The 14,630-nt window shown below is 57.6% G+C and overlaps 5 protein-coding genes across 5 annotated transcripts; 2 read left to right on the top strand and 3 right to left on the bottom strand.

The window, feature by feature from the left end:
• Nucleotides 1-748: 748 nt before the first annotated feature.
• PUNSTDRAFT_138002 (uncharacterized protein) lies at nt 749-1,759 on the bottom strand (the record flags this gene model as incomplete). The annotated part of the gene is made up of 1 exon (XM_007387663.1): nt 749-1,759. One exon carries the CDS (start codon nt 1,757-1,759, stop codon nt 749-751), a length of 1,011 nt encoding a protein of 336 aa, XP_007387725.1.
• A 2,857-nt stretch (nt 1,760-4,616) lies between these two features.
• On the bottom strand, nt 4,617-5,513 carry PUNSTDRAFT_75385 (uncharacterized protein; the record flags this gene model as incomplete). The annotated part of the gene is made up of 1 exon (XM_007387662.1): nt 4,617-5,513. One exon carries the CDS (start codon nt 5,511-5,513, stop codon nt 4,617-4,619), a length of 897 nt encoding a protein of 298 aa, XP_007387724.1.
• A 537-nt stretch (nt 5,514-6,050) lies between these two features.
• Nucleotides 6,051-7,645, bottom strand: PUNSTDRAFT_137999 (uncharacterized protein; the record flags this gene model as incomplete). The annotated part of the gene is made up of 3 exons (XM_007387661.1): nt 6,051-6,286; nt 6,374-7,198; nt 7,276-7,645. 3 exons carry the CDS (start codon nt 7,643-7,645, stop codon nt 6,051-6,053), a joined length of 1,431 nt encoding a protein of 476 aa, XP_007387723.1.
• A 727-nt stretch (nt 7,646-8,372) lies between these two features.
• Nucleotides 8,373-11,952, top strand: PUNSTDRAFT_107617 (BRO1-domain-containing protein; the record flags this gene model as incomplete). The annotated part of the gene is made up of 16 exons (XM_007387660.1): nt 8,373-8,569; nt 8,634-8,679; nt 8,743-8,928; nt 8,979-9,150; nt 9,210-9,253; nt 9,314-9,388; nt 9,454-9,542; nt 9,602-9,710; nt 9,782-10,004; nt 10,071-10,152; nt 10,211-10,391; nt 10,452-10,673; nt 10,743-11,081; nt 11,141-11,275; nt 11,333-11,415; nt 11,472-11,952. The coding sequence occupies 16 exons, from the start codon at nt 8,373-8,375 to the stop codon at nt 11,767-11,769; spliced, it is 2,481 nt and encodes an 826-aa protein (XP_007387722.1). The 3' UTR covers nt 11,770-11,952.
• Nucleotides 11,953-13,784: 1,832 nt separating this feature from the next.
• On the top strand, nt 13,785-14,618 carry PUNSTDRAFT_137997 (uncharacterized protein; the record flags this gene model as incomplete). Its single annotated transcript, XM_007387659.1, has 1 exon — nt 13,785-14,618. A coding segment is annotated over one exon (834 nt), but the record flags the coding sequence as incomplete, so codon positions are not given.
• Nucleotides 14,619-14,630: the final 12 nt, after the last annotated feature.

Here is a 14,630-nt window from a genome sequence, read left to right as displayed (position 1 = left end):
CCCTCTACGGGCTCTTTATCCCCTTCCGGCTCTTCCTGATGCGGCCCCGGCGGCGGCAGCCTCCTCCGCCGTCGCACCCCTCCCCCGGCTCGAAGCTGACTGGGGCCATCTGCACGTGCTCGGACCTTCCCGGCCTCACCTATTATTGGCGCTTGATATGCCGCTACTTGCGGCTTCCGGTTTCCTGTTCCGGCTGCTCCTTGTTCTGCCACGCGTGTCCGTGCTATCGTCACACGTGACCCTGTGAGTTGCTTGGCGATCGCTGTCTGCGCTGGCTGAGCTGTTGTGCACAGTGCATCGCGCTGAAGCTGGGTGGGCGGGTGGCAAATTCGAGTTACGGCGGCCCTTTTCGAGCTTGCCGTATGCTGGACTCGGTAGCGGACGGTGCGGATGGCGAGGAAGAACTTGCACCGCCACCGCAACGCCCGCGCGCGCATAGACTAAGTTCTTGCGCTTACGTTCGTTCCTCACTTCAGCTCAGAACCGCGATCTATGCCGTCTTGTTGTTGCGTGTTTCCCAGGGTCAGAGAACAGAGAACTTAAATTGGCATATACAATTAAGCTAGAGCCGCGTGGTACTAGACTGATTAGATTGTCTGTAAGTTGGTGAGAAACGGGCGAATGCCCCCGAAGGGGGCGTTCCAGTCCGGGAATCTGTGCGGGGTGTGTGAGCCGCGATACCCAACGTGGTAGGAGCAACGCGACGCGTCGCGCAGGCGAACCCCGCCGGATAGGAGTGGTGCTCACCTCAACGGACCGGAGGCATGGCGTACCGGATGAACTCCGCTTGCAGCCGTGGCCGCGCCTGCATGTAGGGGGCGAGGATTTCCGCGTGCTTCCGGAGGTACCCCAGGAAGGCTTCGCTTCCCCAACGCCCCTTGGTCTTGACAACCTCGAACGGGACGCCTCTCAACAGGTATTCGAGGGTCCCGCCGATTCGAATGCCGTGCCCTTGGAGCGGCGCTCTACCCGCAGCTCTGGTGGCGGCCCGGATGCGGTCGAGAAAGGCCTTGCGTGTCAGCGGCCATACTTCCCCGTTTCGTGCCGTGTACGCGAATATGTGTTCGTTGTCACCCACGCTGTTGATGCGGAGGTGATTCGCGAGGGCGGCGACAGGGTCCGTGATCCCATCCTGCTGCCCCCAGTGGATTTGCTCCCCGCCGACGGCGCACTTGGTTCGCGGCAGCTGTAAAGTCTGCTGCCGCAGCCCATTCCGATCCTCGGCAAGCCCAAGGTCAGTGCGCTTGGCGTGGATACCGGGTTCGAAACTGCTGCGGTTGCGCACGGTGAGCTCGCCGACCCGTGCGCAGGCGTAGAACGCAACCGTAAGACAGGCGTAGACCGCGGCGTAGAACGCAACCGTAAGACAGGCGTAGACCGCGGCGTCGAAACCCTGGTCGAGGGCGAGCTGTTGCCGTATCGCGCGAATGATGTCCTCGGTATATGGCTCTCGTTTCTTGCGTTTCGAGGCAGCCGGCGTGAGCTTGACTGTCGCCTTCAGCATGGACTGCATGGCCGCGTCGTCCATGTTCCAGGTGACGCCGTGAATGAGGTGCCAAGCCCGTACGCCGTAGAAGTAATTCGCGACCGTGGATCCCGCGTATAGGCCGGCCAAAGCTGCGAGAAAGGCGAGCATTAGTGTCGCGGACGCGGGCGTCCGCTGCTCTTCGGCTATCTGGCGCTCGTCGCAGAAAGCATGAAATGCGACTAGCCCCGCGCCGTACGTCTCTGCGGTTGACGGGGCTAGCGCTTGAGCCATCACTTTGCGCACCCGGTCGAGGTCGCGCTGGTCCAATCCCGACGGCTGCCCATCGGGTCCGAAGGTCGTTCGGCCTCCCGCTGGTGTCCATAGCAAAAGCCGCTGGCCGGCCGGGCACGCGAGACGACGGTTAACTTGCGGGAGCACCGCTCCCGCTTCGCGCCTACCACCCGCCGAAGTTGGCGCGAGCGAATTGCTCGTTGCGCTGTTCGAGATCAGCCTGCGCAATCGAGTTTCGTAAGGCTTCGCCGCCGCTCTGCTCTTTCGGCCGAGGTTCGTGCGCTCGGCCCTCACTTCTGGCCTTGTGCTCGCATTGGGTGAGTGGCTCCAGGCTGTCGATAAGGAGTCCCGCGAGGGCCTCGGGTAGGGGTACGGGAGGGAGTAGCAAGCTTTGCGGCGGGTAGACTCCTCGCGAGGGCGCGTCGGCGGGGTTGCTGGCACTGGTGACATATCTTGTGTGAAATGTATGCCCTGCCGCGACGGCTTCAGCGTGTATGCGCTTGAAGACTCCGTTGACGTGGTGGTTACGGCTTCGCCCGTTCCACCAACCTTCGACAACGCCTCGGTTGTCTCCGTAAACCTTGATGTGCTTGGCCTCCGCGTCGTGTAAGATGTTGATGATCCGGATGAGTAGCTCGAAGCCGACGGCTTCGGCCCATCCGATCTCCCTGCCGCCTGCGTCCCAGCCTGGGAGGAGCCTCCAAGCCCTCCAACGGCCCCTGACCACCACTCCGATGCCCACTCTGGAGCTCGCATCGGAGTAGCCTCCGGAGTCGAACAGCTCGACGGGCCCGGGAATGGGCCGCCTGAGTTCGGCTCGCTGTAAGGTGACCATCCACCACTCGAGAGCGGCCATTGTGCCCTTGGGAGGGGTATGCGGCTGGAAAGGACGATCACCGAAGACACCGAGCATGGTTTCCAGCTCGGTGAGGTAAGCTCTTCCTTCAGGGACCACCAGGGATGCGTGCAGGAGCTTACCGAAGAGCTTCTGCGTGTCGTCCAGCGTGTGCGTTCGCTGCGCGTTCCACTCCTGGATGGCGCAAACATACTTGGCCTGCTTCCCTTTGCCCAGGGCGACCGTGCGGGATCGAAGGTCCCACTCGAAACCTGTGAACGGCGCGATCTCCGCAAACTGGTGGTCTTTGTCCGCGCCCCACGGCCAACCGAGCTCTTCGGAGAGGCGATCGACGTCGCACATCGCGTAGCAGAATTCTGTGTCCGCCTGCGAGCGTTCGGAGGTCTGCGACAGGTCACGCAGCGGGAAGGCCATGTCGTCGTCAAACTCCTCGACGCGGCCGTCCGGAAGCTCTGCCCCGCCATACCAAAGTCGGCTCCGGTCTTGGCGCGTGCCGCCGTGCTGATCGATGCTGCGCTTCCAGCCCCGGCGCCTGCAGTTGTATTCTTCCAGGAAACTGCATTTAACTCGCGCGAAGATGAAGTCGTCCACCCACTTCGAAACCGGGCCCATGCCGCCCTCTCTTGCGAGGTCTGCGAAGGCGTCTGCCGCTGCGCCGAATATCCCGCAACCTGACCGCAAACCGAAGCAGTCGCAGGTATCCACCGCGAACGCGTCTCCTGCGCCAATTCGCACCACGAGGCCCGGCCACTGTTCGGGCTTGATTGGTATGGTGCGATAGGCTTCCGCCACGTCGCGGCTCGCGATCTGCGAGCCGGGCGGGAGCCGCGCCAATGACAGGGCCACGGTGGCAAAAGTGCCCCATGTGCAGGGATACAACGTGGCGTCGATGACGGAGTTAACCGAGGAAACGCCCTCTCACGGGTGGTGCGGAAAGGAAAGGTTTTGGATAAGCCGAAACTTGGCTGGATTGTGCGGTTTTGGTATGATGGAGAGCGGTGACGTCTGGAACGGCCCCAGCGCCTCTTCGACGTCGCGCTTTGAGTAGGGGCCGAGGTAACGACCTTTCTCGAACTCCTTCTGAATGATGCCTTCGAAATCTTCGCGATGCTCGTCAATGGACGCGCTATTAGCCGGAATGAAAGTAGAGGTAGGCGGGCGAATGCCCGCGTCAAAACCGTGTTGAATGGATCTAGGGAGACCGGGGTATTTGTACAAGAGGTCGCTGCGTGCGAGCAGGCGATGCCAGGCGTCGGCTCGCAGCGGCGTGAGTGCCTTACTGGCTCTCTGCGAGATGGCAGTCTCGAGCGCCGTGACTGCCTTTGCCGCACCCCGAGCAGGTGTGGCGGTAGGCCTCGACGTGCGAGTCGCGCTTGCATCCGCGGACTTGAAAATCGATGCAGAGAACTCTGCCGCTCGGGTCGACCAGTTGTCCTCTGGTGTCCCGTGCGGCGTACGCTTTCGTCTTTCCATCCCAGAGGGTCCGGGATCTGCACAATCGGACCTCGTGGGGATGCCGCCCGAGGCAGAGGGCACACGGCGCGTGGGCGCTGGCGCTGGTGCCCTGGCGAAAAGACTGCGATCTACCGAGATGTTCCCTCTCGCGCCCGTTGCGATCTCCTTCGCTGCGCGCGTACGGGGCGGCCGACCTTGCGGAGCGTCTTCTCTCGTGTCGCTCTGGTCCCCCTGGGGCTGCTGGTGCGGCTCTCCGCATGCTGAGCGGCGCCGCGAGTGCGTAGCGGGTGGGGATGAGGCGTCCCGGTGCACAATCGGGTGCGAACGTGATGAATGCGTGCCCCGGCCCGTGGGCGTGCGGGAGGATGTCCACGCGGACGCGATAGTGATCGCGGGTGCAGATTGAGGGCATGCGGGCCGCCGGCGCGATAGTGATCGCGTTCCGGTGGGAGTTGCGATAAGACGTAGTGACGTCGTTCGTCGTTCGTGCGCGGTTGAGGTACCGATCGCGGTTGACAGGCGGATAGGGGATGAGCAAAGGAAAAGTCAGCGCGGGTGTTCACAGTCACAGGAACTTATGACGCACGCGTAGTTAGCTTCGCTGGCTTGCACGTTCAGATATTTCCGCGTTATCCGCTGCAACTGCTCGTTGTTGAAGATCGCTGGGTTGAAGATTTCTGCGGGATTGCGCTCGTAGTCGAGGTGCCAGAGCTTCCGAACCTCCTCCTGATAGAGGAGAAGGCATGGGTCTCCGTGCGGACCCTCGAAGCGGCTCGGATGGTTGTCGATTGCGAAGAAGAAGTCAACGAAGTCTTGCACTATTGCTTTCGGCCATCCGACCCGGGCCATGTCCTCGAGGAGCCCTGTCTTCGCGATAGAGAACTCTCTCCACGTGAGCTCTCGGTCCGGAATGCAGTGCTTCGCTATTCGGCTGGGTGCGGCCTGTCGCAGCGCTACCCCGTCGCCGTCCCGGGCCAGATACAGGGCGTCATCTCCGCTCGATAGTGCGTCCTCCGTGGCTCTGCGCCGCCCCTCGGCTCCGAAGAACCACAACTCGATGTACTTGTAGGCTCGGAGTTTCTTGAGGGCCTTGTTGTCGGTTGATGGGGCGGACTCGTGGCCGACCATGCGGTCCTTGATGTGAATTGGGACCTTGGGCCGACTCTTTGCGGCCTCCTTCTCCTCTTCGGCTTTCTCCGCTGCTTCGCGCTCCAACCTCTCTTTCTCTGCAAGCCGCGCGGCTTCCCGGTCCTCTTCGACCTGACGATCCCACGCCGCCTTTTCTTGATTGATGTCGTTGGTCCAGGCGTCTAAAAGGGCTTGCGCTGCTTGCTCGTCCGTCAGGCCATCCTGGTTGCTCATGGACCGCCTGCAGGCTGTGAAGGCTGCCCCTGCAAAATTGGGCGCGACCTGTTCATGCGGGTTAGCGTCAATACGTGGCATGATGCTAGCACCGGGGGGGGGTTTAAGGGAAAGTTCTCTGTATTGATCCCTAAGGAATGTTGGTGCTGTTCTTTGTTGTGCAAATTCGAGTTACGGCGGCCCTTTTCGAGCTCGCCGTATGCTGGACTCGGTAGCGGACGGTGCGGATGGCGAGGAAGAACTTGCACCGCCACCGCAACGCCCGCGCGCGCATAGACTAAGTTCTTGCGCTTACGTTCGTTCCTCACTTCAGCTCAGAACCGCGAACCTCGAACCCTTACAGCGAGGCGTGAGAGAAGCGCATTAAGAAAATTTTCTATACAATATCTGCGCACAGTCTGCATCTATCTTTTGTATAGAAAATTTTTGGGAAAAGTAGTCGGACAAACGAGTAGTGAGCCAATGTAACGCTCCATCTCCGTTCCCCCGCCAAAAGTCTCCATAGCGTGACAGGTCTGAGCGCGTGATAGTGGCTATATATGAATGAGCCCTACCTTATCAGCGGGAGAATTGGTCAACCTGCAGACAAGGCTACGTACCAGAATTGTCGTTTACTATTCAAGCTGCGGACGCCTGCTCGTTCGTCACCCGCATCCTTGGCACCGCCTCCCTCAGTGCATCCAATACCTCGCTTGGGATCTCGTCACACTGCCTGAATGTCAGCGACCGCAAGACGGGAGACCCGTCCTCCGCCTTGACCTGGCTGCGCATCTCCACTTCATCCCGGCAAATCTCAAACCATGGGCGCTCTAGGAGTTCATCCATCACGTCTTCGTCACCATGGGCCTCCGACACTTCCAACGAAGCCAGGTTAGGCAGAATTCATCGAGATCGGTCCTGCCTGTCCTCCTCTGCGGTTTCGAGTGCTCTAAAGAACGAACCGGCAATTTCTGTGTGCGTGACGCAGACTTCGCGTAACGTAGACCACTGTCGGAGAACCTCCCGCAGGTTATGGTGCCAACCCCAATCTATCGGGCAAGTTCCGTCCAGCGCTAGCGCCGTTGTGTTCGATCGAGGGAGCACAGGTAGAACCGTCTCAGTTCGACTGGTCTCGATGTCACCCGGGAAAACCAGCGTGATCGGACGTCGGTACGAGTATTGGCCCCGAGGCAGCAGTCGTCCGTATGCCACCTCTACATATCCATCATCCCCACAGATGTTCGATGCCACCTCCGGTGGCAGCTCGCCATGGGACTCGAGTATCCGCAATATTTCCTCTGCGTGGAGATCGTCGTCGTCATGGTCGAGAAAGATGTACACTAGGAGCAACGAGAGCGGCCGGGCGAAGTCTAGATTTCCGAGGATGTTGATGCAACCTTTGGGAAACCCGCTTAGATTGAGCTCACGCAAGCGCGGCATGGTGGCCTTCTTGGGCAGAAGCGCTGGTGGGCTGCTCGGAGCCAGCCAACCATCCATCGACAAGTTTTCTAGCGATGTGAGGGTTCCGAGCACGCCCACAATGTCCGTGAGGGAAGGCGCCTGAGTGATGTCCACCGGATCAGTGAGCAAGATGGACAGGAGACGTAAATTCGCGGAGCGTATGAGCTGGGATGCCCACAAGACCGGGAGTGAGATGTTGGACAGGCGGAGATGTTCAAGCATCGGCGTACGCAGTTCGAGGAGACGGGTATTCATCATCGCAAGTTGTTCCTGTTCGCTGTTCGCTATATATGGTACGTCGATTGACATGCTCTTCATGGCAGGGGCTGTGTCCGGCAGCGCAGTCAGTGCGGTCAACGTATATCGTGCGTGACGATCTTGGGGATCCACAGTCCTGCAATACGGTCGGGGTTCTCGGAAATCACTTGGGAGAGTACCGTCGAGGAGCCCGCATAATTAGCAGGAGGCCAACCCGAGCAGAAAACCCGCAAAGGTTGGGTTGAAAGCCGGCTGGCCTGCGTCAGGGCGAGCTCGGGCATCCCCGAGACTGACAGGACAGAGCATAGAGCCGGGGTGCCTAGCGCGACTTGGCGCCAAAAGCTGCAGACCTGCGTTAATGCCAATATGTGAGTTGAATCGGGGATTTGGATGTAATCGCGGCCGAAGTATTCGTTCTCAAAAGGCAGGTTGCGCACGAAGATTCCCGCCAGCACTTCCACCGGGACGCGATTGACGGGACACTCCGTGTTATACGCAACGCGAAGCGAGAACATCTTATTACGAATCGTCTGTATCTGCGTCTTGGTCGAGTGCAGCTTCCCAGCCGTGTGCGTTTCAGATACGACGAGAGTAATCTTTGACGGTGACTGCGGAACCTACCGAGGGGCAAGAACAGGACACGCAATGACCAGTCTTCGCGCGCTGAGGAACAGTCTCTTGACACAGGTTCAGAAGGGCTAGCTGAAGCGCTTCCATCTTCTGTCTGTCTTCGTCTGAAAGCACGACGAGTATGTATTCCAGGTCCTTCGGCAGACAAGAGCACGAATTACAAGCGGGATGAGCATGGCTGAAGCAGATTGAGGATCGCGCATCGTCAGATCGATTGATTTCAGCTGAATAAATGTACAGCCAAACGCTCACATTGTTTCCATTCTCGCACGCCCTCCGATGAAGGTCCCAGAAAGATGCTCAGCGGTTCCACAAAGATTCAGCGAAGGAGCTGGTGTTAGTAGAAAGGTGACGCCACGTCGACGTTATTATGTAGAGTACAGTCGACTCTCTCATGACCCTCTCCCATAAACCCATGCCCGAGATGAAAACCTAGAAGCATGGGTTGTAGCAGAGTATGGGTTGATGCATGATTGTACGTAATATGAGAGTCGAATGTAGCTCGCGGCGATCTCCGGCCCACTACGTGCGGCTTGAATAGCTTTTCTGCGTTCACAATCCATTCATGTACCAACACAGCACGTTCAAATCTATGACCATCGACGTATCATGATGTCCAACCAACTCGCGATCCCGTTCAAGAAAACGTGGCCCCTCGAGCTGCGCGCCGCCGTGCGCGCGTACATCGCCGCGAACCACCCGGAGACGCACCCGGACGCGTTCCAGTGGGATGTTGAGCGATGGGAGACGTTGCGCGCGCAGGCGATGCCGGGAACTGTTCATATAGACAAGGTCGACCCCTATATACAGTAAGTTGTCGTCGTTCCATTCATGAAAGGGGCTCGGATTGACCATGCTCGTGTGTTCTTGCAGGTACCATGCTCAACTCGTGTTCATCCTCACGAAGCTACCTCCTGCCGTATGCACCCTCATTGTACTCACGACGACATGCATACCGGACTCAGCTATGCTCTTTCTGCAGATCGGACTCGAGGTCCACTACGCCAGCGCCTTCGCGAAGCCTGACATGGTCCCGCTCGCGCTCAACAATCTCCTCCTCGAGCGCGCCGCCGTCGTGTTCAATCTCGCCGCTCTCTACTCCCAGCTCGCCACACGCGAGGATCGTACGAGTGGGGACGGAATCCGGCGCGCCAGTGCGCTCTACCAGGTGCCGTTGTGCCTCCACGCGCTCCGCCACGCCGTGCTGACTGAGCTTAGAACGCAGCAGGCACGCTGGAGTATCTGGCTAACGCTGCGCTACCCAAGCTTCAGGAATCATTCGTGCCGGGCGAAGACCAGCCGATCGACTTGGCAAATGCGTCCGTGGAGAGCATGCGGTGGCTAATGCTCGCCCAGGCACAGGAGTGCAGCTGGCAACGAGCGACTACCGGTACGCCCCTACCAATTGTTCTCGCTCTTGTTGGTCAGATGTGTTAATATATGTGTTAGATTCGAACTACAAGGATGCGTTGATCGCCAGGCTGGCAATGGCGGCGAGTAGTCGACTATGTGGTACTATGCTTTAATCCCGGTCTAACCCCGCCGGCGCGCAGGTATCCTCGTTCTATGGATCCGCGGCGTCTGCCCTTCGGAACGCGTCTTTCGAGGTGCAAAGCGCATTCCCATCCGTATGTCTGTCAAATCCCTTGTTCGTCCTGATATCGGATGGTAACGTGCTCGGTGCGGTGGACAGAACTGGTTGGCGTATCTTGACGCGAAACGCGCGCACTTCGAGGCGGCGGCGCAGTATCGCAAGGGCCAAGATGACGCAAACCGGTCGCGGTGCGCCTCGGTTCCGACTGGGCGATTGGTCAGGTGCTCACGAGAGGGATCGCCTATAGGTTCGGCGAGCAGGTCGCCCGCCTGCGTTTCGCAAAGGCCACAGCTCAAGCGGCGTATGATACTGCCCGACGCGGTGGCGTGGCCAGTGCTGTATTCAATGATGCTAAGGTTGTTTTGCCGTTCTTGTGCTAACACGAATCCGGAAGATTGTGGGCTGACGGCTGTCTGTATATACGCAGTCGCTCCTCGACAAACTGACAAAGGAGCTCCCGCTCGCCGAACGAGACAACGACTACATCTATCACAATGATGTGCCGGACATGTCCGCGCTTCCGGCGCCCGCTCCGGCTTCGATCGTGCAGCCGATCGTTCCACCTCTACTGCAGGATCCAAAGAAGGCGGTCGGTGAGGGGCGGGTTGTGCTTGGGGAGCTTCTGGCGTGGGGCGCGAAGGAGGCTCTCAGTGCGTGTCATCTTCGCGAGAGGCGTCGGCAATTGTCTGACGTGGCGATGATGCTTGTCGTTGCAGATATATATCAGCATAGGCGGGATGACTGGGTTGAGGAGGAGGTGCTGCAGAAGGCGGAAGAACTCGATCGCGTCGCGGACAGGTACGTTCTACCAATCGTTGTTGTTCCGAACACGACAATTGACCAACGAGGTTGGCAGTACGCTGCTCGCACTGAATTTGCCGGCAACGCTTGACGCGCTCGACAGGCCGGTCGGGCTGCCGCCTAGCTTGCTCGCGCAGGTGGATGAGGTGAGGCAGGATGACGGGCCTGCGCGGGTGGAGGCGATGATCGTAGACGTGCGGCGGCTCGCGCGGCAGAACGAGAAGATACTCGACGAGGTGGGCGCTTTTCGCTTATCTCTCATTGTCGGATATTCCCCTCATGAGCCGGTTGTTCAGGCGATGGAGGTCCTCGATCAGGAAGCCGAGGATGACGAAGAAGCGAGGAAAGATTACGCTGGCGAGCCGCCTTGGCCGACGTCGTACGAGGCGAACGCGCCGCTCGTGGGCAAGGAAGCGAGGTATCGTGCGGTGCTGGTCAAGGCGGCGGATTCGGACGCGGAGGTGAGGAGGAAGTGGGAGGAGTGGGAGGATGCCGTGAGGCGGCTTACATGGGACGACGTAAGACATGCATGCTTTCGTCAATATGCCGCCTGGCGCTGACGGTGTTTGTGGCGTGGCGGCGGGTAGGCTGAGCTAGAGGCGTATGTGCCGTCGTCGACGGGAGCGGCAGTTGGGGACGGTCGCGGAACGCGGGCGGCGGCGCGCGAGGTGCGCGTGTTGCTTGAGTCGCTCGATGATCTGCGGCGGGATAGGGCGGCGATCGTGAGGCGGACGAAGGTGGCCGTGGAGATGGATGATATCCGGCCGCGCATATTGAGGGCGGCGGCAAACATTGAGAGGTGGGCGGAGGTGCGGCCGGCAATGTTTGAGGACGTGTTGGAGGAGGAGATGCGCAAGTTTGAGAGGTTTGCGGAGGACCTGACTGGGCAGGCGCGCGAGCAGGGCGAGATGCTGGAGGTGTTAAAGGTGAGAGGAAGGTTTGACAAGCGTAGAATGGCGCTGAATGATGTTGTTACGTGTTTCAGCGCAAGAATGAGGTGTTCTTGTTGTCCAGGGTCGATGACCCGTCCGTGAAGGAGCGCGAACGCGGGCTACAATCGCTCGGACTCGCGTACCACAAGTATAAGGAGATCATGCGGAACTTGGAGGAGGGTCTGAAGGTTCGTCCGCTTGTGTATTTGAAACCTGGCGGGTTCCGATGCATTATAACGATGCAGTTTTACAATGATCTTGGGGGTCTCCTCAGCAAGTTCAGAGAGTCGTGCGGAGAGTTCGCTCGTGAGAGGCGAGCGAATATTGAGTAAGCTGGTTGATCCTCGTCTTCATTGATGCCGTATCTCACGCTTTCCCACGTAGACATCTGCCGCACTCCATGCAGAGTATGTCGCTGCGAGATGGATCCGCCAGCTCGGCCCGTGCAAAGGGGGGGATGAAGGAGCTTCCCGCAGCAGCCAATGCGACCGCGTCTAGCCCTCCCAGACTACCCGACGTTCCAGCTGCCACTCCGCAGAGGAGCAAGGGGGAGACGCTCAACTTGGCGCTGCCGCCGCCAAACTCGGATGACTGGGAGACATCGGATTCGTGGAAGCCGAGGGCGCCGAACCAGCCCAAGCAAGAGAAAGAGAAGATGTCCCGGAAAGCGATGCCAGCATGACGGGAAATGGCCCTCGTCGATGGTATGTATACTTCAAACGTACCTACTGTCAGAGCGTCGCGAGCTATGAGAGCGTTCGTCCAATGATGAAATGGCCAATGAATTATATTCGGTATGTTTGCTGCCTCGCTCAAGAGGGAAAGCAAAACGGCTGGTTAGCGTGCATTACCAATTACAATACCGCTCTTCCGTGCTTGCACTGTGAGCTGGAGCGCTTCTCCTTGAACCTTGAGTGGTAAGAAGGTGTGAGTAGGTTTCCTCATTCGATAGCCTAGCATTGGACCACGTATTGTAGGAGCTCGCGCGTGGAGGCTTTAGGGCCTGTTCGGTAGCAGGTGCAATCAGCGCTGAATGCCATTCAGCGCTGAAAAGATGATAATCGCAATGTGACCCCTGGTGACCGTCACCGTCAGTCACATACTGTGCCGCGCCATGTTGCGCCGTTTGGCTGTCAGTTTCTGACTGCATTCTGATTCCATTAGATCTACATGCTCTAAACTCCCATAGTATATACTTGGAAAAATGTAGGCTCTGTCTCTGTATTTTATCAATATTTTTCTGAGCACTGAAGCACTGGTATCTTCTAGCGGAATATCTTTTTCTGGTAATAACACCGAGATTATCCCAACACAGAAGTTTAAACTCCGGAAAAAAATACAGTATCATATCTAGTTGCTGAAGTAGACTACTCAGCCAATTGTTCTTGGAGTTTTAGCAAAACATCATTCGCAAAACGGTATGAATACCATCGTTGTGCAACACCGGCTGGTGGTGTGTGACTCCCACGCATGTAACGTGTGCATGTGGCACTGCGGGATTATCATCTTTTCAGCGCTGAATGGCATTCAGCGCTGATTGCACCTGCTACCGAACAGGCCCTTAGCGTTATCGCTCTGCAGCCACCTAATGCCAATTTCACACAGTGACAGTGGTATCCCGATTTACAGTTCTTGCAAGCTTTTACCGGCCTCTCCTGTACTGGCATACACTGAACCTGCGCCTTGTTTTGCGCCACCAGGTTAGAGCACGGTTTGCCAACACTGTCCACCAGTGCCGGACTCCACGATCATGACCACAACGTTGACATCTGTCAGGGACGAAACTGCGGGGCAAAAATATCGGAAATGTGGAGGTCCGATGCACGGGAAAAGCGGAGATGAACGATACCGAAGCTGAACGGGTCTGGGACAAGTGGACCTAAGTCCAACAAGCAGGGGCGTACTGCCCAGACCACAACACAGAGTCGGGTGGATGTGATTCAGAGACAATATCGAGAAGAGTGGTATGCTGACATCGGAGCAAAGTCGGAGCAAAGTCGGAGGAAAGCGGGGCAGAGGCGGACTTGACCCAAAGGGTCGCTACACACTCGAGGTCCGCTTAGGAGCAAAGGGGAAAGCCTAGTCGATATTGGAAATGAGCAATATGGTACAGACAAGCCGGTATAAGTACTAAGCAGAACAATGGAAAAGTCGGAGATGAATCTATCATCAGTAATGTAAGAACCCCTAGATCGTGGTACCTTAGGCGGGTACCGAACCATCGTGGTTGTTAGACTTGGCGTAAAGTCTGTCGTTGTAGTCTAGGCTGTGTCGTGTGACTTAGGCGTGAGAGTTCGGACTCTAGACGCACTAGGTCGAGCGTGGTGGTGGTGGTGTTTAGGGTGCGGTGTCTTAGTCTTAGTTCTGAGAGGCCGTAACCGAACCGTCAATCGTCATAGCGCTAAGGGCGTGTATAACAGATGGACGAGCTGAAGTCCATCGACTTCAGCTAGCGTCTTATATACTACTATACAAGTACTGTACTAGAACCTTCCAGTACTTACCATAACGTTCTATACTATTCTACAATGTTCCTTGTGAGTCACAGTCGAGTCATAGCCTGAGTCACTACAAATCCTAGAACCTTTAGGCGCGTTGTCGCGCACCAAATCTGTTTGGTGCTCGGACATAGCCAAAACACCCAAATTCACAACATACTGTGATCACGTGATCAGAAAGTCGTGACGCGTAGACGCCATGCCCATAACACGCGTTCAGGAACAGGCAACCCCCACCGTACTCACCAACTACCTAGTCAGCATGCAGGCGTTTAAAGCAATTGCCAAACATATATGGCGTAGTCTAACAAGATGGGTGAAGCCCTTCGCTGTCGATCCTCACCTACCCGAACGCACTCCGCTAGCCGATAACGAGACCACTCCGCTTCTCGCACAGGCCGAGAGGTCGTCACTCCCTCAGTACATCAGGGTTCTGTTTCCGCAGCGCCCCAAAAAGGTCAACCACATCGAGGTCCATATCACTACTACTGTCAAATTCGTACCAGAATACCAAACACGCCCGCCCAGAGCTTCTCCCTACCAGCCTATCGAGGCAGCCGACCTTTTCCTTCGCACACCTCCTCTATGTTTGCAGTTCGTAGCACTCAACCCGTGGCTACATGGCCCACGAATCTTCTTCCTACTCGACGGTCCTCCATTTGCTACCAACCTCCTGCAGCCCGGCAACGTAATACGATTACGTCTTATGTTTGGAAACAAGATAATGGCCGCTAGCGCCTGTATCTCTTACATCCTAGAAGAGAAGGTCGGAGACTACATCATCTACGTCACGCGGCTACACAAGAGATACCGCTCGCACGACAATATCTTTGGGCAAATGGCCGACGCGTACTACCGTATCGCCGCTTCAAGAAGCCGCATGCCCGTCGATTCAGGAGTAGGATACCTCGTCGTTGTCGCCAAGTATGGCGACAATAAGCGCGAACCACAGCTTCCTCCCATCAAGAAGGAATATGGACCACTTCCCTTCGGCTGTCCTGTCGCCACCGCAAAACTAGTGGTTGCTACCAACGTCACTTTACAT

The sequence above is a fragment of the Punctularia strigosozonata genome (genome assembly GCF_000264995.1).
Source record: "Punctularia strigosozonata HHB-11173 SS5 unplaced genomic scaffold PUNSTscaffold_15, whole genome shotgun sequence".
Taxonomy (NCBI): domain Eukaryota; kingdom Fungi; phylum Basidiomycota; class Agaricomycetes; order Corticiales; family Punctulariaceae; genus Punctularia; species Punctularia strigosozonata.
Note: the sequence above shows the minus strand (reverse complement) of the source record. Positions and strands in the feature narration are given on the sequence as shown.